The sequence below is a fragment of the Terrapene carolina genome, unplaced genomic scaffold (assembly GCF_002925995.2).
Source record: "Terrapene carolina triunguis isolate 2854851 unplaced genomic scaffold, T_m_triunguis-2.0 Scaffold85, whole genome shotgun sequence".
NCBI classification, from domain to species: Eukaryota; Metazoa; Chordata; order Testudines; family Emydidae; genus Terrapene; species Terrapene triunguis.
This window is the reverse complement of record NW_020664436.1, coordinates 8,111,567-8,136,109: the sequence shown is the minus strand read 5'-3', so window position 1 is coordinate 8,136,109 and position 24,543 is coordinate 8,111,567. Positions and strand designations below refer to the sequence as shown.

The window sequence follows — 24,543 nt, the reverse complement described above, 5'->3', positions numbered from 1 at the left end:
ACTACCAGTTAGTTTCTGTCTGGAATCTAAGATGTTTTGACCTATAAAGCTCTAAATGGTTTGGACCCTGATTACTCCTCTCCCTGAATTTTATCTCTGTAGTTGCAGTCAGTCATCAAAGGTGCTCAAGCTAGGGACCCTCTAGGTGAGAGATGCTGGCAAAGCATTCTCCATGAGAAGTCCTCAATTCTGGAATTTTTCTCTCCTTGGTCCTACAGATCCTGGATTTTTTGGCCTTCAAGCATTTTGCAAAGCTTATGTACTATTGGGTATTTGTTTATTTATAGTAAAGTACTTAATAATTATTAGGTTGTTGTACTGTCGTATAGCTGTTTAGATGGCAGTGGCAATTTATACTGAAAAAATGTTTTTATTACGATTTTAACTATTTGTACAAGTGCCTGTTGTGAAGATGTAGTTGCTTTTAAAAACTTTGACTCATATATTCATTTACTTTTGGTATGAACCCTGATCTAAAAAAATAGACCAGAGATTGGGTTGTGTATTTAAAAGAGGAAAAGCGAAAGCTAATGTTCCTACACCTCAAATCGTGAGTGAGTGAGTGGTTGGAAACCAGCAGTGAAGTTATCACAGACATAACTTGACTCTTATTGTAGTTTTACTAGTCTGCCACAAGCCATAGGAGAAATTATTATTTCAGCAGATCTGAACAGCCTATGTTCTGAAATAAAAAAAACACCAAAAGTTTCTGTAATAAGCAGGTTGGTAACCTGAGTTTCTTCAACTTTAACAGGAGAGTTTATCCATTGTGAGCTTTTCTGAAGCCATTTGCTTTAGAGCTTATCTCTGCAAGAACCTAAATATCCTTCCTTAATTCCTGGAAAAATCATTTGCTGTGACTAGTGCCCTTTCCCCTTTCTTGAGCTCTATAAATTAAGAAGAAATAACCTTGTCATGTGTATTTAACCTAAACTCCAATTTATAGAGGATGTCAAACATGTAAGTGAGGATAGCTGTCTAAATGTAGAACACAAATTTTTTCAGTCTTGGTTCATAGATGATGCAATTTCCTGAGAGACCACAGCTTAAGCAATTCAGACTGATGTCCGGAATCTGATTGGGACACATATTTTGTGTAATAAATATTTTCTTGGCATTGTCCTTGTCTCCAGTTATTTCTTCTATGGTGAAACTGTCACATTTTAAATATTTCTGTCATGGTGTTGATAGCTTTGGCTCTTTTTTCTGTGATGCTGACAGTTATAAGGTGCTGAGCAGAAAATAAAACTTTCTTTGTGGTGGGAGGGAGGATTTGGCGGCTGTTCATTTGTAATCATGGTCATGTCAGGAAAAACTGTTGATAATATTCTGTGTTAAATATATGGAACAATAGAATAAACTAGTTGACTGGAGATTTGGGATCCAGTTTTCAGAAGCTCAGGCACATACTTGAGCACCTCTTTTGCATGTACACTGACCATAGCTGCATGTATAGTCACCACAATTTTACAGGCAAATTATGTTACCCGGGGTTATCTGAACCTAAAACTATGGTAACTAATCACTGTTTTTTAGGAGGTGTCAAGAAATAAATCAGTGGGGGACACAGCACCTCCCTCTGATAAATGATTGGTACACATAAGAGTGCTTTCACCTAGTAACCCTTGTTTTTATTGAGTACAAAGCACACATCTAAACTAGCAATAGTCTAGAGTGTCCCAGAATATAGTTACCCAAAGTCTGAGGTTGTGCCGAGTGACAGCAGCAGGTTTCCGGTGGCCAGCCTTCCTCCTAGCTGCTAGGGAGATTGATGTTAGTGTCTTCTTGCTCGTAGAAAATCAAAACTTTTCCAAAGTACATGTTTTAACTAATTTTTTAAATAAGTAACTTAAAGAATAATTCAAAGTAACTTCTAATAGGCTAACAATTTCCCTAGCAACAGCAAAGAGCTCATAATTTCTACTTATTAGTAAAGCAACTCCAGCAAGAAACTTATAAACACAGGCACCCAGACCAACATCAGCTATCCTTGTTAGTAACACTGCAGTTGTGCAGATGTTTTTGTCTGCCTAAGCAAGGCCAAATTCTTCCTTTCTACGTGGTATCCTCACTTCCAATTTATGGTGGCTAAGTGCACAAGATGGCTACAGGCTATGTCAAGTCCAGTTCTCTCATAACAATTAGATGTGCATTTATTTGACTAACACTTCTGAAAATCCAGGTACATGATGTCCAAACATTGGGCTTATATCAGACTTGTGTTTTATCTTCCTTTTTTGTCACCTAGAAGTTATGGCTGACTTCTGCGCAGGTTCGCATGTGCATCTTCCTATTTTCCCCTAAAACACACTTATTTTTGCATGCACAACTTAGGCAGCTACTTTTGAAAATAAGTCCCTTTAAATTTTTGGAACCTCACACCAACTTCCTTATGCATTAGTCATCTTAAGTTACAAAATGCACTGCCCGTTTATTTTTTTGAAAGTACTTCTTAAGAAGAACTTAGAAACATATGGAGTAATATGCACATTATAAAAAGGAAAATCCTGTTCTTGAGCAATGGATATAATAACCCTGATTAGAGCCAAGAGATAGACTAGGAGAGAAAATATAAACAAACAGTAAATGCTATTAACATAGATTATGAAACATGAAAAATAGGTATGCATTTTTTATTTCTTTATAGGAACATGATTGGTTTGAAATTGTCCATTAATTTCTGCATTACAGGTAAAATATTACTGTCATGGTTCAAGGGTAGTTGCGCCTCTGTCCCCTCTTCTGATCTCACTGAGTGCACTCCTTCCAGGTCATAGGCCATGAGCTGTCACCTCTCTGGGGAGGAATCCCACGATTCTCCCACTCTTAGAGCAGGGTGCTAGGCTACAGAACCCTGTAATAATCAGGCTTACTCCACAATAGGTTCTACTAGACTCTGTACCTGTGGTTCTTCCCTCTGGGAACTTGAGACCAGTGGTGAATACATTGACCCAAAACAGCCTTCTTAAAACAAAGTATTGTTTAATCTTAACAAAACACAGAATAGCAAGGGGAAAGGTTTAAAACAACAAAACACATACATGTGTAGTTATCTTTCTGTCTTCCATGTAGGGGGACCTGTTAGTCTATCTTCTCAGCCTCTGGGGCCTAGTTCACCTTAGTTCAAAAACCGTCCCCCCCTCCCATTCAGGGAGTGTCTCTCTTTTAATCCCTCTCAGATTTTGATCTGCCCTCCCTTCATTGGGTGGGAGGGGTAATTCAGTTCTGACAAAGACAATCAGGCAAGCCCATCACAGGGAGGGAGGTAGCATATCATAGTTAATACTCCTGGATGTTTACTGAAGAGCTATTATCTGGGCTATTGTCCTTCTTTCTGGGTAAGTTTCCTGACCACCGGGCTATTGAATTAACCTAATATAGGCATACAATAAAAATCTTTAAAGTACTCAAACACATAGCGTATATAGTATTCATAGTAGGGCTGTCAAACTATTAAAAATTAATAGTGATTAATCATGAGATTAAAAAAAGTGATTAATTGCAGTTTTAATCACACTGTTAATAATAGAATATAATTTATTTAAATATTTTTGGATGTTTTTCTACATTTTCAAACATATGTGAATTACAACACAGAACACAGTGTATAGTGCTCATTTTATATTATTATTTTGATTACAAATATTTGCACTGCAAAAATGATAAAACAAAAGAAATAGTATTTTTCAATTCACCTCATACAAGTACTGTAGTGCAATGTCTTTATTGTCTAGCAGTGCGATTAAAACTGTGATTAATCATGACTAATTTTTTTAATCTAGTTAATTTGTTTTGCGTTAACTGCTTGAGTTAATTGTGATTAACAACCCTAATTCATAGATTAATACAGGCAACTCCAAATCTGTCACAGCTATGCACCAAACAAGTGTTTAATTGAAATTTCCTAAGTGACTTTGTTAGAATATATTAGGTCACACTTTACTTGAAAGATACATTTATAAATAGTTTATAAAGTATTAATAAAAGATGAATAGATGTTTTTAATAAATGATTAATCAATTGTTATAGAGGCCAACAGGTTCTGTATAACCATGGTTTATTACCATCTATAACACCTCCTACTAATGTGCTTATAACTATTTATAAAACACATCCTACTCATGTCTGTAACATGCTTATAACATTTATTAACCATTAATTTATTTGTAACTGTTGTACAAGAGCTAGCAATGAAGACATTCAAAACTTAGTTGTGTCGAGGAACGCTCAGTGCGACAGAGAAAAAGTTCCCATTTTCAAAATTTGCAATAGATTAGATAATAAACTATGTGCATTTTGTATTCACAGATGTGCAATATAAAATACTGTCTGAGACTTCAAATTATTCAGGTCATCTGTATCAACAATAGGCTATCAACTAGTTCCATCTCTGTGTTGCATATTGCAGTAAATACAATTTTTACATGACTATAAGATGACATATAGGGGTCTAAAAATATAAACAAAACTGAAGTGTAACATTTTATGGACAGATATATTGATACCGCTAACGGTGATTACATGGAGTTGCATGAGCCAATGCATTGCAATGGAGATATCTGTTCTCTCTGCTCAGAAAAATACAGCACAGTAACTCATTTAAGTAGACTTACTGTTATAGTTACAGTAAAATGGGTAGAATCGTGCGTTGGTGCATCAACTCGAGGTCTCCAAAGAAAGCATTTTGTATCAGTTGTGTCATACATTGCATTATGTACATAATTAAAATCAAAGATAAGTACATTTTCAACACTAGTGCACAGTATGTTAAATAATAATAATAATGGGAGTCACACATTTAGGAGGGTTGCATGTTTACTTTTTAGCAAATTGTACTGGAATCTTTATTCTCACAGGCCCAAATACCCATGATGTTATGTTACCGTTGCAGACTCTCCTACAAATGCTTTAAACCTGGAGAGTTGAGATTTCCTGGCATTGTATACTAATGTATTTTGCAATGGCAGAAACAGCAGGAACTCCAGACCGTCTGGCTACTGGTCGGTGGTTTCTACTTTTTTTTTTCCATTAGAATATTTTAAAAATGTATTGTATATAGTGGAATTAGAACCTGTCCCAATTATGAAATAGATGTACAAATACCCACAACATGGGTCAAGAAAATTCTCAGTGCTAGGGTTACATTGTATATAATGGGCATGATTTCCAAAAGGGCTGAGCATCAGCCTAACTCTGCTCCCATTAAAGTCATTGGAAGTTAACAATGTTAAAAACCCCTCCCCAAGAAAGAGAGCTCTTAAATTGGCAAGTGATCCCACTTGCATGAGTTTTGTAACATTCTAACTCCGCTGATTTCAGGGGAGTTATTCTTGGTTTAGATCAGTGTGAGATCATGGTTTTTTAGTTTGGAAAAAAAAATAATCAGTCATTACAGTTGCCTAGTTCTGAAATATGTAGTATTTAACATTCATTGGTTTTAGATTTAAAACAAATGCATACAGAAAATTCTGCGAAAAGAAAATTACCTCAACTCTTGAAATCTCTAAACGTTTCAAGAATTATTACGCATGGGATAATACCAATGTTCCTGTTCATTTTTAACCAAAAATTATGACAGCCGTTTGTACTTTGGGTAGTGTTCAGTTGCATTCCTTCCAGTTTTTCTTTGTATTGAATATTCTTGCTGTTTAAAATGTTTTCTTCATATGTTTAATATTCATGGTAAACACATTCTATGCGAAGATTTGTAAGGCACGTTGGACACACTTGCTATGAGGCAAGATTATACATAGACATTTTAACATGATATCCAGAAAAGTGCACTAAGTCCCTTTCCTGATAGATACATCTTTCTTTGTTGTTATCTCTTTTTCTATTTTATTTTAAATATATTATTTTGGTGGTTCAGAAAGTGAAGGCATGATAGCATTGGCTAAATCGAGGCAAAAAATGCAAACAGTTAAAAAACAATCTTCCTCATACAGATCTCAGTTCTGACAATCCTAGTTGTTAATCTAATCCTCTACCTCTTCTAAACAAACACTGCCTTAAATTGTTTGTAAACAAAATGCTTGGTTTATTTTTGTGGTCTTAACTTTCTATCTACTTACATACCACAATGACCCAATGGAGTTCTACGATTTACACCAGCTGAGGATGTGGCCCTGAGACTTTGCCTCTTGTCCTGAGTTAGGGCCAGCACATAGTTGCACTGTGGCGAGCAGCCCACGGAAAGAACTGTGACTCCAAGTCACAATCCCTTCCTGGTTCCCACCCTTGATCCACAGAGAAGTATTCTGCTGCTGGCCCGTATCTGCAGCACACCTCTTTTCCCTCCTACATGGCTAAACTGTTTTTCCCAGGGGCCAGAGTCAGAGCTCTGCCTAATTCCCAATCCTCTTCACCCTCTCATCTGTGCATGAGGGAAATGGCAGGCCCACAGAGCTTGCTCCCCATTTACGCTCCCTGCCTCCTCCATGCATAGGCTGATGATGCAGGGAGGTAGTTTGCAAGGTCACTAGAACTGAGTGATGGTTTCTTTTGTTCTGGTCAGAATTATGAATGTTTTAGGGTAGGTAGTAAATTCCCTTTGTCAAGGGAGATGTTGATAATCTCTGTTCAGAGGGGTCTCAGGTTCTGTCTACTCTTATATCATCCAGAAAAGATCTATATATCTAAGTGCTTAGATACAATGATAGGCTGTATACAAAACCCTAAGACAGATAGGAAGGCCAGAGAATCACTGTCAGAGGTTGGTAGCTCCGGCTGCCATTTAAGTTTCCATTACTTTTTTTATGAATAGGCTGGATTCTTAGAAGGGAGGGTGTTGTGTTTCTGGTCCTATGAGCAATGTGTGGTTCTTGATAGCCACATGCACGTGATTTTCTCTGTGAAAAAGATGACAACTCCACCCAGTGAGTGGTTCTGGCTTCTGGGCTTAAGTGAAGACAGTCTGAGTTTATGGAGCCATTTACTATCTGGAATAGTTCTACATAGTGAGCTTGCCGGTTCTATGGCCATCACACCAATGCCTGAGTTTTTTTCCTTCGTACTTTTCCTGTTATAGGTGATCTGAAAACCAGTTTTTCTGTATGGGAAGTGTTGCTTTGATGCTAAAATGTCTGCAGCAGTAGTCAGGAAGTGGCTATAGACCCATATGACAATGAGGTTTTTATTCCAAAGCATCTGTCTTGTATATAGTTAATTGCAATATGTAATAATAGTTCAAGTACAGCACTGAGGCTGATCTAACTTACAGTGTGGGACAGGCAGAAGATGTAATGCAATCCTCCTGGGGTGAGGGGGTCATCAGCAGTGGGATCGAACCTGGGACATCTGAACCGAAACAGAAAAGCTTCTACTACCTCAGCTAAAAGATCCAGGTCTGTTTATTAACTTAGAGCTAGTGGCAGAATCATAAAACATGTGGTCCAGCCACTAGCAGAGGACAAAGAGCCACACTCTGTATGCAGTTACGGTAGCATAAAGTTACTTTCCCAAGACCCCTCTGCCTTTTCAGTGCCTTAGCCAAGCACAGCTTGGGAGGAACTGATATTTGGGCCCTCTGGTTTTAGGACATGGCCCGCATCGTGGGACAATGAGAAGTGGCTATGATGGAAAGATGCAAAGTATTCTCTACCTACACTGGCCCAGCTCTGTTGGCCAGTGCAGTGTGTGTGGGACAGACATGGACCCACTCTCTCCTCACCCTCTTTGCCTCGTTTTGGGTGGCTAATTCCAACACCTGTTCTGGCCTGAAGTAGTCTTTGCAGTCAAGGGATACAAAGACTATAATTGCAGCTGGCCCTTGTGCAGTGGGAGTGTGGTAAGCTGCTTGTGCCTTTTCATCCCCTCCTCCTTTGAAAGGACTGCCAAAATCTGGCCCTTAATGTTTTGTACAGTTGTTAATTCAAATCCATTCCTTCAGTGTAAAACAACCGAAGTCACAAAAGGGATTAATTTGGCCCATTACATTTTAATGACATTATTCTTGAAGGGGAGAGAACAATTTGTAGAAGCTTCAGTTTTATGCTGTTTCTAGGAAAGACATTTATTTCCAGCTGACAGGCACTGCTGTAATGTGGCCTTTGTTACAAGTGTGCTTAGTTTTATGTCCTATTTTGCTTTCTCCTCCTCAGAGGATTATGCCCAGCTGTGCAATGTTCCAGTTCCAGGATCTCGACGACCATATGGACAAGATGCTTTGGTTGACTTTGAGGAACACTATACTCCAGAAACTGATCCATTCTTTGTTGAAGACCGTAAGTAAATATCACTGTTATGTAAAATTCTTGAAAGCAGGATTATAACTTGGATTACTTCCCTGTAGTTGGCTTCATTCATCTGTTTGCTTCTGAGTAATGTGGCCTATTTATTTATGTTCTACTTATTCCTATTACATTAACTTTGTCCAGTGTTCAGGTTCCAGCGCCAGAGTTGTATATGAGCCCATTTGGGCCCAAAGTACATTATTTTGTTTAATATAGTGAAATAATGTGTGCCAGGTATACTAAATTTATATTTACCAACAGATTTACAGCTAAAGGTCAAAAAAAGCCAGTTTTCCTTCTCACAAACTAATTTTTCTTTGGAGCATGCGACTCAAACTCCTTTGGGGTATATTAATTTTTTTAAAAAATTCTTCATGCCAGCTTTCCATGATTTTCCAGCAGAACTTATGTGGGGGAGGTGGAGTGTGTGCATGATGGTCTTACTCCAAAAAAAATTGCCTAGCTTAGCATGACCACTGCGTATGATTTGCACAGGCTTTAGTTGGAATGCCAATGCACACATAAATGAATAGGTCATGGGGAAAGCAAAGGTCTTGCTACAGAATCTTATAGAAGTAGGGTTCTAAATTTATGCTTGAAAAATACCTGGGTTTTTTATTGAATAAGAGCCTGATCCATCTCGCTTTGAAGTCAATGGAAATCTATTTGATCAGGACCTAGGCCAGGGGTTCTCAAACTTGATTGCACCGCGACGCCCTTCTGACATCAAAAATTACTACATGACCCCAGGAGGGGGGACTGAAGTTTGAGCCCACTTAAGCTCTGCTGCCCCGGGAGGTGCCAAAGCTGAAGACCAAGGGCTTCAGCCCCAGGCAGGTGGCCTATAACCTGAGCCCTGAGGCTTGGGCTTTGGCCCTGGGCGGTGGGGCTTGGGCTTCGGCCCTGGACCCCAGCAAGTCTAAGCCAGCACTGCTGACTCCATTAAAATGGGGTTGCGACCCACTTTGGGATCCCGACCCACAGTTTGAGAACCGCTGACCTAGATTACTTGGACTGCCTTGAATTCAGCTTACACCCTTATACCAGGGCTGAATTTGGTCCAGCATATTTCTTCAGTCTTATGTTAGAAACAAAATGGTGGTTACAAAAGGAACAGGCAATCCCACTGCCTTGTACGTATAGCATGCAGGTACCACTTCTCTCTCACCCAACATGTCTCCCATTAAAATGAATTAATAAGTTAAAAGAAATAATGCTAAAAGAAATCAAAATGATAGCTTTGAACAGGGCCAGAGGACTACAGTGAGTAGCAGAAGTTTGAGATGTATTCCCTTCCACTAATTGCACAAGTACTAGTAGGATGAAATTCAATAAGGACAAATGTAAAGCACTAAACTTAGGAAGGAATAATCAATTCCACAAATACAAAATGGGAAATGACTGCCTACAAAGGAGTTTTGCAGAAAAGGATGTGGGGGATATAGTGGGTCACAAACTAAATGTGAGTCAACAATGTAATACTGTTGCAAAGAAAACAAACACCATTCTGGGATGTATTAGCAAGAGTGTTGTAAGCAAGATACGAGATGTAATACTTCCACTCTACTCAGCACTGATAAGGCCTCAGCTGGAGTATTATGTCCAGTTCTGGGCACCACACTTCAGGAAAGATGTGAACAAATTGGAGACCAGGGATGGTCTCTAGATAATACTTAGTCATGCCGCAGTGCAGGGGACTGGACTAGATGACCTATTGAGGTCTCTTCCAGTCTTACATTTCGATGATTCTATTAAATATAGTCTACAGAAACCAGGGTTCATCTCTGTTTAATACCTAACAAACCTATTAGACTTTATGCAGAGTTGTACAAAGCTAAACAGTATTGACTTCTAACACTGATGAAAATTATCAAAGCACAATGAAAACCCCAGAAAGAGATGATAGTGTCCCCAATATGATGGAAGAGAAATAGAGTGGGAGACATGCTTTCTATTCCAATGTCCAAATTATAAATGGGTGTAAAAAAATACTTCCTCAAATTATAAGCAATGATAAAAGACTTTCCATTAATAAGTGATTAGAGAACTGTGTGTAACCCTAGGAGATATTGAAGAGATATCAGAACTAGTATCTCTCTAGCATCCTGCCACTAAATCAGAAACAATAATGCCAATGAACACAGAATATAACCCAGAACACATCTGTGTAACCCTATCCTGGGCAGATGCTTGAGCAAATGCTGTATATGCCTCGGCAAATACCCAAAGGTTTGATCCTTTTGGACATTTTAGCCAGTTGTATTGTTGTTAATAATGATAATTTTAATAATAAATATTTATTATATGGTAGTACTCAGAGATCCCAATTGGGATTGAGATCCCCTTGTGCTAGGTGCAATACAATCCCAGAAAAGAGACAGTTCTTGCCCTGAAAGACTTACAGTACAGATCTTGACATGCCAATTAAATATTTTTCAATTTTATTACCATCAGATTCTCTTAGAACTGCAAACAAATATTTGTTACTTGTTGCAAGCAAGTTTGAAAATAGACATGTGCAGTATGGATTATAGTGCAAACAATCTTGTTTTAACCAGTTTCAGCTGACGAAAAATTTCAGCATGCTATATGTGAGCACAGTGGAGAACAGATGATGTCTTTCATTTGTAAAGAATTTGTTCAAGAGCACCACCTTTTCCCTGCTTGACAGTGCTTGTTTTTCATAATTAGTCGTCTATATGATGGCCCAGCAAATGCCTGCAATGAAAAGGAGCCACTGTAAATGGATTAAAATATAATAGAGGTTGTTGAAAAGTTTCCTGCTATCTTGTAGTAAACCAAAATATTCTGCTCAATAAATTATTGTATATCTGTAGCTTACTGCAGTTTACTATATTAATAGGAAACTTTGTAATGATCCCTACTGTATGTGAAGGTGTGTACTCAACAAAGTAAATATATGTTCAAGTTCATTTCTAAGTCTCCATGGTATGTGGCACCATTTTTGTTATGTTGATCTGTTCCACAAATCAACCTTATCCCAAACTGAGCCACAAGTGGACATGAACCTGTGAAGTATCCAGACAACCTTGAAGAGCCAGTGCTGGACACACTAGATTTGTGCAAATAGAGGGCATATGGATGAGGACAGAGAGGGTACAATTAGAAAGGTAGGGCATGGATAGAGAGAATGTGAGATGAGGGAAAGAATGAGAGGGGCCTGGACTAATAAAGGAAAATGTGAAAAGGCAGATGGAAGGGAAGAACAGTAAAAGAGAGGAAGAGATTAATAGAACATATAGTTGAGGTGTATTATACATACCAAATATCTGTTAAAAATTATTCAAAATATATGAACAGGTTTTAGATATACCAATGGTCTGTTTGTGGAGTTAATGCGTGAATTAAATGTCAGTAGAAAACCCCCTCTATGCCTCCCCTGCCATGCACACACCATGACCGCACAAAAAACCAAACCCCAGTGTATTATTTAAACTGGATCAGGAGGGATGATATTAAATGCTGTGGACTTTTTCGCAAGTATTCTTTTTGATGTGGTTGGCTGCCATCTACAGTTCTGTTTGTTTTATTGCTTCTAAGAATGGAAAGATAGTAAGACTGTTGTATAATGTTAACTTGTTGGTATTTAGATGAGCACGTTAATCTTACTGAAATTCAATGAGCATTTAAAATTTTTGAATAAGTTTTAAAATATATGCATTCTTCCCCTATTATTATTATGTTATTGTCTAGAGACCCTAAATCAGGGCTCAAGGTTTCATCATAACAGGCACTGTATGAACTAGTAAAACAAAGACAGTCCCTATCCCAGAGAGCTCACTACCTAGGATTATGACAAGACACAGTAAAGTAGTTTATAAGTATTTATATCAGTGCCCATCATCCAAGTATCTGAGTGACTCCTAAAGAGTTATTAGCCAAAACCACAATAGGCTAGTAGTCTAATTTCCTCTTACTTCACTCAAGGCAGTTGGGACTAATATTTTTTTGCATGTTTCATCTAGAGCAGGGGTGGGCAAACTTTTTGGCCCAAGGATATGGAAATTGTATGGTGGCCATGAATGCTCATGAAATTGGGGGTTGGGGTGGGGGTGAGGGCTCCGGCTGGGGGTGTGGGTTCTAGGGTGGGGCCAGGAATGAGGAGTTCAGGGTGCGGGAGGGGTTTCCAGGCTGGGGCAGGGGTGCAGGTGGGGGTGATGAGGGGTGCAGGAGGGTGGGACCGAGGGGTTCGGAGGTTGGGAGGGGGATGAGGGCTGGGGCAGAGGGTTGGGGCGCGGGAGGGGGTGAGGAATGGAGGCTCCAGGCAGTGCTTACCTCAAGCAGCTCCCGGAAGCAGCAGTATGTCCCCCCTCCAGCTCCTACATGGAGGTGCGGCCAGGCAGCTCTGCATACTGCCCTGTCTGCAGGCGCCACCATTGCAGCTCCCATTGGCCCCATTTGCTGGCCAATGGGAGCTGCAGGGGCAGCACTTGCGGCGGGGGCAGCGTGCGGAGCCCCCTGACTGTCCCTACGCGTAGGAGCCGGAGGGGGGGATGTGCCGCTGCTTCCAGGAGCCACGTGGAGCAAGCCCCCGACCACGCTTCCTGGCAGGCGTTCAAAGGCAGGATTAAAACATCTGAAGGGCTGGATGTGGCTCCCAGGCCATAGTTTGCCCACCTCTGATCTAGCATAATTACGATATAACTTCTTCCCTCTCCTTTTTATAGTAATATTTAGAAGAGCTTTTTATAATTATTTTTCAAATTACCCTAAAATACTTCTACATCAACACTATAAACTATTATAAAGTCTGATTTTACAAGATTTTATTACAAAGTAATATTTTATCAGAGATAATTTATCAAAATGTGTCTCTGTTAAAAATGGATCAAAGCTTTTAACATTAGTTAAACACATTTCAAACAGCCATTTTATTTCATCTTAAAATATAACTGTATTTTATTAGTACATTAAAAATTCCAGATGGAGCAGCTCTGCTAAAGCTGACATATTTTCTACAAAGTTGAGTCACATCCCAGTAAACCCCTGAGACAATTAAAGAGTCTCACAATACATTTGTTTAAAAAAAAAAAAAAAAAGATTCAGCATCTCTCTAACTTATTTGTTTGCAATACTTTCTCCACCTAGGTTTTCTGAACAGCTTTGAGGAGTTACAAGCAGAGGAATGTGGCATTCTGAATGGATGTGAAAATGGCCGGTGTGTGAGAGTCCAGGAAGGCTATACTTGTGATTGCTTTGATGGCTACCACTTGGACATGGCCAAAATGACTTGTGTTGGTGAGATTACAATTCATTTTTTGTATTTTAGCAGATTTACTCACACAAGCAGACCCATTCACTTGACTTCAGTGGAACTACTTATGTGAGTTAAGTTACTCATTTGCTGTAAGAGTTTGCAGGAGCAAAACCTTTCTGACAGATGATCATCTGAATTATGTTAAACATTCTAAATCTATATATGATATATTGAAAGTCAGTTTTCATTTGAGCAGCCATCTCTGAATTCCTAGATCATTTGAATATGAACAGTTGTCCAAGGTATCCATGAGAAAAATGGGATTGTGAAGTGTATACTAATAATAATTAGCTAGGGAAACATACTATTCATAATAGTTATAAAAAGTATGTTAGCGTGCCTGTGTCAATTTCAATCCTAAGCGAACTAGTATGGTAAAGGTACTATTAATTAAAAGACGCTCAGTAATAACTCACATCAATAAAATGTAATACATTAAAATGCAGAACAAGCTTTGGTTAAAATTTTCAAAAGTATCTAAAGAGAGTTAGGAGCCTAAGTCCCATTTTCAAAAGTTACTTAGGGACAGATTTTTAAAGGTATTTAAGCACCTACAGGTTCAGATAGGTGCCTAGTGGGATATTCAGAAGTACCCATGTGTCTAACTCCCTTTGAAACCATAGAATTGGAAGGGACCTCGAGAGGTCAATCAATGGGAGTTAGGCACCTAGGTGCTTGTGAGAATTTCACTAGGCACCTATCTGAATCTTTAGGCACCTAAATATCTTTAAAAATCTGGCCCTAAGTCACTTTGGGAAATGTCATCCCTTATCTAGCTGTATCATATGTTTTCCCATATACATGTATATATATTCACATGTATTTTCTGTCCTTGTTTCCCCAAGATTTTTTTAAGTGAATTTATTTTTCATGTAAAGAACTGAACTGAGAGCACTGGAGACTGACATACTCTTATTATCTGCAGAACAGATGCAACTCTAGTAGCAGCACCATAAGCTTCTTAACACTGATCTTCCCTAATGACTGTCTTCACTGCCAAAAAAAGGTGTGGTTTTGCAATGAGATAACTAATGTATATTAGCTATATCTCTGTAAAATACTAGTGAAGGCAAAGGGTCTGTGGTTGTTACTGCAAAGTAGCTAGCTGAGGTCAACCACAGGTGATGGAGTATACTGTTGATTTTGTCTAACTGCATTGCAGTAAAAACTACTCGCACCATGTCTCGAATAGGATTTTACAGCAAGATAGTTACTACGCATTTTTTATCTCTCTGTAAAACAAACCAAAAAACCAACCACCTTTTTGGGCAATGAAGGCATAGCCCTACTGCATCTCAGTCCAGTGCTATAGAGATTTGCTGGAGGAGTGAGGTAGATTTCTCTTCACAACTATTAGTCACTGGCCTCTCTGCTAAGACTGCCAACTAATGCTAGTTGTATTTGTTTTCTTTTTTAATATGGCTATGTAAGAATTGTATTACACCAAGAACTGAGATCAACAATTCATTTCACGTAGACCACTGAACAGTCACCGGATGGCACTTTATGAGAAAGCTTCAAAGGATTAGTTCTTCCTCAAGTGAAGGTCCCTATTGTATTCCACTGTGGGTTATCCATGCACACCATGCTCTTGGAGTTGGAGAATTTGAAAGTAGTGTTCATTAATCTGTGCATGTGCCCTGACTTGTCTTGTGCTTCCATCCGAGGCGATAAAGAGCAGGGCAGACCGACCACATCTCCAATTCCTTCTCACCGCTGCATAGTCTGGTTTGGAACCTTCAGTGCCGTTGTCTCTGACGCAGTTCTAATAATTACAGTTGTAAATAGTTTTATCAGTTTTAGCCGTATTTTTTCTAATTTTATTTGTTTCTTAGTTTTAGTAGTTACTAGTTTTAACAGTTAGATTAGAATAGACTTCGGTGATTTTCACCGTCTGTCCTCCTACCTGGTAACTCCTGTTCAAGTACTAGACTACTCCTAGAACTCTGGGCTTCAAACTCTGTGCCTCTTGCTCACAATCCTTCTCAGTCACCGACAACCACCAACGCTGCCTCTACTGCCTGGGAGAAACTCGCATACCGGCTAAGTGCAGTATTTGCCAGTCCTTCCCCAGCCATCTCCAAGAAGGCTGAGTACTTGTTCTCTGGAAGATGGCCCTGAGACCTCATTTGGACCCAGGCCAGGGAACCCTATCTGTATGTCAGCCTGATTCAGCAAGGAGTGTGCCATGTGCTCCTGCATCAAACTCCGGTGCCAGCAGAACCGCCCCCACAGACCCATGGCGGGGCCTACTCAAGAGATTAGCAAGCACTCCCCTAAGTCTTCCTCCAAGTCCAAGGAACTGAACATTCCCTCCACTAGCTCGGCCCAAGGGGATGTAGCACGTTCTAAGTCCCACAGGCATGAGAAGAAGACCCATAAACAATGGGATTCAATGGTTCCTTCCAGGCAGCAAACCATTGGTACCGCCATCTCCAGCACCTCACAAGACACAAGACGCTCCCACACCAGGAAGACTTCAGCAACGGTACTGGCGACCGGAAAAGAGAGAGTACTCCTTATACCAAGGAGATCCAGATCCATGGCTGCACCCCAAGATGTCTTTGCCTTACCGAATCCAGAGTCTCCTCCTCCATAGGGTCCCTCCACTTCCAGAGAACTCATATCTCCGCCACAGGATATGCCTACAATATTGGGTCTCTCACCCTCCTCACGTGTGTTATACACCAGCGGTCCAACCTGATCCAGCTAGATTCCCATCCTCATAGCTGGACAAAACTGTGACTGCGTCATCCCCTTCCCCAATGGATGACTTCAGACAGTTTTAAGACCTTTTACAGAGAGTTGAGTGGAAACTCCAAATCCAGCTGGAAGAGATCCAAGACTCACAGCATAAGCTTCTGGACATTCTTCACACTTTGGGACTGACAAGAACAATACTGCTGATCGACGAAGCCATACTGGAGGCATCCAGAACAGCATGGCACACCCCTGCCACATCTACCACCACCCCTAAAGGAGCGGAGAGACACTACTACATCCCGGCCAAAGGCTCAGAATTCCTCTTCTCTCACCCAGCTCCAAATTCACTGGTAGGTCAGGCTGCTGTGAAGAGGGCTAAGCAACAACACCTTTGAGCCACACCTATGGCCAAGGAAGGGAAGCATTTAGATATACTTGGGGAAAGGAAAAGTCTTCTCTTTTTCCAATTTACAATTCAAGATAGTCAATTATCAAGCATTGTTGTCTACTTATGACTTCCTGAATTTTGCTGAATTCAAGGAATTTGCTAATAGTCTCCCGTCAGATTGTGCCTGCTTTCACGCCCTGGTCAAGGAAGGGAAACTCTTAGCCAGAACTGCCCTCCAATCTGCAGTGGACATGGCTGATACTTACTCCAGGGTCATGGCTATGGCTATTGTGATGCATAGAGTGTCTTGGCTTCATGTTTCTGGTTTTCCTAGGGAGGTCCTAGGAGGATCTCCCTTTTGACGAATCCCATCTCTTCAAACAGAAGACAGATGACTCTTTGTATACACTAAAAGCCTCCAGGGCCACCCTTCACTCATTGGGCATCTACACTCCTGCCCCAAAATGAAAGTTCCACCTTCCGTTGTCCAAACAGAGGTACAGGTCTCCATAATTTTACCAGCAGAGACCCTATGAACTTCCATGCAAATGACAAAAGGTCCAAAGTTCTCGCCCTGGGCCCTCTTCTCAGGCTTCAACATCTCAAACCCAACCACAAGCCATGAGATATTTTTTACATGAGCTTAAGAACCACCACCCGCTGAACCTAATGCCTCATGACCCTTCAACTCCTTTTGGGGGTCATTTAGCATTCTTTTTCCATGCTTGAAGCATGATAACAATGGACAAATGGGTGCTGAATGTCATCCGCCATGGCTATACCATCAAGTTTGCAATGCTACCTCCTCCAAGACCCCCACTGTCTCCTTTCAGGGATCATTCTCACAACAGTATTCTTGCCCAAGAAGTGAACTCCTTATTTACCACAAGGAGCAGTAGAACACCTTCCTCTCAAATATCAAGGAACAGGGTTCTACTCAACTTATGTTCTGATATCCAAAAAGAAAGGCAGCCGAAAACCAGTCCTCAACCTCTGCCACCTCCGCCATTTCATCTGCAAACTCAAGTTTCGCACGGCCACATTGGCGGCGATAATTCCATCCTTAGAAAAAGGCATGTGGTTCATGGCTCTCAGTATAAAGGATGCTTACTTCCACGTTGATATTCGCTCTGCTCACAGACATTTTCTCAGATTTATGGTGGGCTCCAACCATTTCCAATATAGAGTACTACCCTTCAGGATAGGTACCTCTCCCAGAGTTTTCACCAAAGTATTTTCTGTAGTAGCAGATCACATCAGGTACTATGGTCTCCTTGTTTTTCCATACCTCAACAACTAGCCCATAGGTGCGAGGAAGCCCAAGAGTTGACCTCTATGTTACTCAGCCTCCTTTTTTCACAGGGAGTCAGCATCAACATTGAAAAGTTGATCTTCAACCCCAAGCAATCATTGCACTTCATTGGGGCTACCCTAAACTCTATCACAGCATGAGCATACCTATCCACAGACAGATTTCAGGCAATGAATGTCTTCATAGCTCACATCATGAACAACCCTCGTGTACTAGCCAAGACTTGCTAATCTCTACTTGGCCACATGGCCTTATGCACTTATGTGACCCCTTTCGCGAGACTTCACCTTCCCTGCCTTCAGACATGGCTTCGTTCAGTCCATATACTCACCGGGCCGTCACTCTATGAACCTCATGCTGACAGTCCCAGCCAAGGTACTGTCATCCCTTCTATGATGGACAGACTCACATCACACACGTGTGGGAGTCCTCTGTCTTCCCTCTTCCCCAGACAAAACTATCATCACTGACATGTCCCTGTTAGGCTAGGGGGCCCATATGGACATCTCGAGAATCCGGGTTGCACATCAATATCCTGTAGGGTGACCAGATGACAGAGGTCAAATATCGGGACGCGGGGGGGGGAGTGGAGCAAAAAAAAAAAACAAAACAAGCAGGTGGCGGAGCAAAACAAAAAAAACTGCCGGAGCACAGGAAAAACTGAGAAATCACCGGCAGCTCCACGCCCCTCCCCCCCCCACCAGCTTGCCTCTGCTCCGTCTCCACCTCCCCCCTTGGGGAAGGAAGGGGGCAGCACGCAGAGCCCCACCCCCTGCCCGAGGGACCTGCCAGGGGGCCAGGTGAGTCCCAGGCAGTGCTAGCCTTACCTGGAGCAGCTCCCAGGAAGCATCCAGCAGGCAGGTCCCTCTGACTCCTAAGGTCGGGTCGAGGGGGGCAGGCGCGGGGGGGCTTGCTGCCGGCACGGCTCACTGCCGGCGCCTACAAGCCCAGCCCCTGCAGCACACAGTGGAGACCTACTCGCCGTCTCTGTGCGTGCCTGGGGAGTGGGGCTGCAGCACTCTGCAGGCTCCTGCCGGCCGGCGGGCGAGCGCCGGGAGTTCAGCTGCGCTGCCCCAGGCCCAGGAAGAAGAGGTGAGCGGCACCGGCAGCACCGGCTTGTGTCCTCCACCAGACGGTCCCCCGATATCGGGACAAAGTGCATCCCGACCGATGTAAGGTCAGGATGTGGGACAAGTCCCCTAAAATCGGGACTGTCCCGATAAAATCGGGACGTTTGGTCACCCTAATATCCTGGAACTTGTAGCAGTAAGGAAGACGTGTGAATTCTTTTCTTCCACTCCTTTGCTCTCATCGTGTCCTGATCAGGTCAAACACCACCACCCCGGGTTTCTACATCAACAAACAAGGGAGAACAAAATCTGCCGCTGTATGCACAGAAACAGTCAATAGCTGGAACTGGTGCATCAACAATCAGATCACCCTGTCCGCAGCTTACCTTCCAGGAATGCAGAATGTGCCTGTGAACTCACTCAGCAGACACTCTGTGATCGACCACAAGTGGGAACTTCACAACAAAGTGCTATACAACATTTTAGCACAATGGGAGAACCCAGCCAGAAACCTATTTTCTTCTCAAACAAACAGCAAGTGTGCCACTACTGCTCCAGAGGAGCCCTCAGTTACCACTCTAGGGCAATGCTCTCCTTCTCTCCTGGTCAGACCAACTCAACTGTGCCTTCCCTCCACTACCACTCCTACCTCAGGTGCTACACAAAATCGTAAGTCACCACAGTTCTTGATTGCAATCGCCCAGAGGATGACAGGGCTCCCCATCTCATCCCAGCATATTTCATCGTGGATCATGTCCTGCATCAGAACGTGCTACGGCCTAGCTAAAATTCCAGCCCCACCGTTAACGGTGCACTCCACAAGAGCACAGGCTTCATCTGCCGCATTCCTTGCGCAGGTCCCTATCCAAGACATATGCAAGGCAGCAACATGGTCCTCCATCCACACCTTTATGTTGCACTACACTATCACCCAACAGGTGAGGGACAATGCAGCCTTCAGCAGGGCAGTACAGTAACTCCTCACTTAAAGTCGTCCCGGTTAACGTTGTTTCATTGTTACGTTGCTGATCAATTAGGGAACATGCTTGTTTAAAGTTGTGTAATGCTCCCTTCTAACATGGTTTGGCAGCTGCCTGCTTTGTCTACTGCTTGCAGGAAGAGCAGCCCGTTGCAGCTAGCTGGTGGGGGTTTGGAACCAGGGTGGACCGGCAGCCCCCCATCAGCTCCCCCTATCAGCTCCCCACTCCCCTGAGTTCCATGTGCTGCAGCTGCCCAGCAGGCTAGCAATTGCAGCTGTCCTTCCCCCCACTGCCATGTGCTGCTCCTGCCCTCTGTCTTGGAGCTGCTCCCCAAGGGAGGGAAGGAAGAGGGGGGCTAATGTCAAGGTGTCCCCCTCCCCCCTGCTCCTGCACCCCGTTTACCCCATCTTCCATAGAGCAGGGGGGGACACACCAGGGCTCAGGATGGAGGGAGCTTGCAGCAGCTGCAGTCTCAGCAAGCTGATCTAATTAACAAGGCAGTGAACTTAAAGGGGAAATGTAGAATGAGAGAGTTTAACCCTTGAGGGCTCAGCCAATTGCTAGTTCATCATTTAGCAGTAAGGGAAATATCCCACCTTCTGACTCCTCCACCTCAACCAATCTTCACAATCATCATCACTGTGTACCAGTATTAAATTGTTTGTTTAAAACTTATACTGTGTGTGTGTGTGTGTGTGTGTTTATATATATATATATATATATAGTCTTTTGTCTGGAAAAAAATTTCCCTGGAACCTAATCCCCTCATTTACATTAATTCTTATGGGGAAATTGGATTCACTTAACATCGTTTCGCTTAAAGTTGCATTTTTCAGGAACATAACTACAATGTTAAGTGAGGAGTTACTGTACTACAATCAGCAACTCGGTGAATTCCGACCCCTCCTCCGTCAAACCTGCTTGGGAGTCACCTATTGGAATGGACATGAGCAATCATGCGAAGACGGTTACCTACTTTTTGTAACTGTTGTTCTTTGAGATGTGTTGCTCATGTCCATTCCAAATCCCACCCACCTTCCCTGTGTCGGAGTATTCCAGCAAGAAGGAACTGAGCAGGCAGTGGGTCAGCAGGGACTTATATACACCACCATAAAGGCGCCATGCCAGGGGGCTCCACAGCCGACCCGACGGGTACCACTAGGGTAAAACCTTCCAACGATGGTGCACACAGCACGCGTACACACCTATTGGAATGGACATGAGCAATCACTCAAAGAAGAACTCGAAGCTATGATGGCAGACCTGCCATTTACAGTATTCCACAAGAATTAAGTCTCCTTAGGCTTACACCTGAAATTTTTCCCAATCCATTCACTTACCCGTTTTCTTCCCAAAACCTGCACACATCTGCAGAAGAACATAGACTCCATTCCCTCAACATCCAACAAGCTTTGGCCTTTTACCCGCAAAGAACAAAAACAATCAGGAAGTCCCTTACGCTGCTTATTGCGGTAACAGAGAGAATCAGGTGACAGGCCATCTCTACCCAGAGAAACTCCAAATAGATTTCCGGCTGCATTAAACTCTGCTACTAGCTGTTGAACCTACTGTGCCCCCCCCCACACACACACACACAGGGGCATGGGGTCACTCCATTAGAGCTCAAGCAATGACCATGGCATCCCTTCAAGATGAGTCTTTCATAAACATATGTAGAGCAGCCATGTGGAGTTCTTTCCACACATTTGCAACACGCTATACCTTGGTGCAGGACTCAGTGGTGGATGCCTCCTTTGGCACAGCAGTTCTCCACATGACCCTTCCATCCTCCTCCTTGTACCCTCCTCTAACTCAGGTATTACTTTCAATCACCCACAGTGGAATACAGTAGGGACCATGACTCAAAGAAGAGGAGGAAGTTACTTACCTGTAACTCGAAGTTCTTTGAGATGTGTGGTCCCTATTTGTATTCCACTTCCCACCCTCTTTCCCCTCTGCTTCAGATCTGTCAAATTCACAGTGGAGAAGGAACTGGAGATGTGGTCAGTCCGCCCCGCCCTTTATTGCCTCAGACAGAAGCATAAAGAAAGTCAGGGCACATGCATGGACCAATGGACACTACTTTCAAATTCTCTGACTTCGGGCACATGGTCCATGTGCATAATCCATAGGAGAATACAGATCAGGACCACACCTCGAAGAGCCTCCTCATTTTTTGTTGGTAAATATCAATTTCACCATGCACACGCAAACGGACAAAAAAAAATTCCTTCAATGACTGAAATTTATAGATAGGCAAAGTAAGAAAAATGCTGCTTCAGAACTTATTAGAGTTTGACTGAGGATATTTACTTTGTATATTTTGACATGCGATGTTGACAATTAGTTTTTTAACAGTTATAAAACTTTAATTTTTTGAATCTGTGTCTACTGTCATTAAACAATTGTCTGACCCCACCCAAAAAAATTTCCTCTGACTGCAAAAATTTTCACAGATAAAAATTGAAATGTTTAAAATCCATAATTTTGTGCAAATGTGAAAATGTATATAGATAAAAATAGAAAAAAGCTTAAAATAAACATTGATATTTTCTGTTGAAATTAGAAAAAAATAAAAATCAAATTCTGCCAAACCTATTTAGAAGTGAGTATTAATAATAATTGTTTGTTTATTAACAGCCTGGATTGAATTCAAACTAGTGATTTAGCAGTGAAAGTCTCTTTAAACCATTACTGATTCCCTATGATATCCACTCCACTGTTTTCTTTTCCATTAAATGTGTATTCATTAAAAAGCTTTTGACCCTCCCTAATATAGTTCTGCCTAATCTGAAGTTAATACACAGTTTATCACTTTTTATACATGTTCTACCATTGATGATGATGATAGAAGTTAATTTAATGCATCCAGGGGGAAATAGTCTTTGTGGAGAAAAATGGCAACATTGACATGTTTAGTTATACTGTAGTTTTATCTACATGTTCTGGTGTGTCTGTTTTTGCAGATGTGAATGAATGCAATGAACTGAACAGTAGGATGTCTCTCTGCAAGAACGCCAAGTGCATTAACACAGAAGGTTCGTACAAGTGTTTGTGTCTGCCAGGCTATGTACCTTCAGACAAGCCAAACTACTGCACACCACTGAACTCAGAAATAGACAGTGAACTGGAGTAGAGGAGAATCTACATAACCTAAGCCCATATACTCTGCACTGTATAAAGAAAAGGAAGAAATGTATTTAACTTGAGCTGAGGATGCACCTAATTTAGAATGATGACTATATGGAAAACAGCATTAAAATGTGTTTTCTTGAAGGTGAAATGTGATGGGTTGATATTCATCAGCTTCACTGAAATGACAGACCAAATGGACACATTTCTCTATATGGAAGAAAATCAAGTATATAGTGTGTTCATAAGTACAACTCATTGGAAATGGGCAAAACAGTGCTGTTATTTTAAACAGAAGAGGGGGTGGTTGTTTTGGTTTTTTTGTTTTTACTTTTGCTTGATTTAATTGGCATTTAAATAGCAGTGAAAATATTTTATATTACTTTTTTTCATTTTTTGATTGTGCAGTTCCTTTCCTACCATTTCTCTTCAAAATGTCTTTTTCTGAACAGTGCAAATTCTTTTATACAGATTTTTAAGGCCATTTTATAAAAGTTGTAATGCAGGGTAATGCTCCTCCAGTTCTTTTCTGGACTGGAACATTGGTCACTGACTTTTTTTAATTGCCAGTTGTCTGCCCTGTGGAGCAGGCACTGTTTGTTCTCAAATGTTTATACACCTTGGAGAAAAGTCCTTTGTACTCATTTTATATTCTACATGGTCTTTTACTGCACTTAAAATCCTTAGAACCTTTCTTGCCAAGTTTCAAAGCTGCTAGTGGACAACCATTGGATTCCTTTTGTACATTAAAACAAAAGATTTGAGCTCATGTCTGTATTGTAATATGTACATTGAACACAAAAGAGATCTTGTATGATTACCCTAACATATTAAAGCTGTATATTATAACTCAATAAAATCACTTTTTTTCCTTTTTCTTTTTTTTAGAAAAGAAGCTGTTTATTAATTGTAGATTATCTTATTTCTTTCATGGCTTTACTGATTTTTATTGGCATTTGTTTTCTCAGGTTTTACAATGGAGTCAACAAAATTAGGGTACCAGTGTATATCCCACTAACCAATATTCTTATACACTATTGGATTTATTTTACACTAGTCTAGTTTTAAGGATTCATCATGTTATTTTTTTTCTTTTCTCATATTGTTTTATCAAGGCCAAGACTTTCATTGCAGGAGGTCAGACTAGATGATCATGATGGTCCCTTCTGACCTTAAAGTCTATAGGCACCGTTCAAAAGACTCAAAGTTAGAGTCCTACGGGGAGATTTTCAAACACACCTAAGGGAATTAGGCTGACATGAAAGTTGACTTTTCCTTGGTTTTGTGCTTCTAACTCCCTTGGGCACTTTCGAAAATATTCCCACTAAATCCTTAGTTAGGCACCTATGTAAGTGGCTTGATTTTCAAAAGCAACTCCCACTAAAGTCAATGAGACTATTGGCACAACTAAGAGCTGATAATGAGTAATGGTAGTACAGTCTAGCCCCA

General features: G+C 41.3%; 1 protein-coding gene across 6 annotated transcripts in view; it reads left to right on the top strand.

Annotated features, from left to right (window-relative positions):
• The window catches only part of LTBP1 (latent transforming growth factor beta binding protein 1), a 315,320-nt gene extending 291,348 nt beyond the window's left edge, over nucleotides 1-23,972 (top strand). For all 6 annotated transcript variants that reach the window (XM_026649615.2, XM_026649614.2, XM_026649611.2 and 3 more), the window contains 3 exons: nucleotides 8,100-8,222; nucleotides 13,341-13,490; nucleotides 22,929-23,972. In XM_026649615.2, the coding sequence (XP_026505400.1) occupies nucleotides 8,100-8,222; nucleotides 13,341-13,490; nucleotides 22,929-23,098 (443 nt within the window). In that variant the 3' untranslated portion in view covers nucleotides 23,099-23,972. The remainder of the gene's footprint in view (nucleotides 1-8,099; nucleotides 8,223-13,340; nucleotides 13,491-22,928) is intronic.
• The last annotated feature ends 571 nt before the right edge of the window (nucleotides 23,973-24,543 follow it).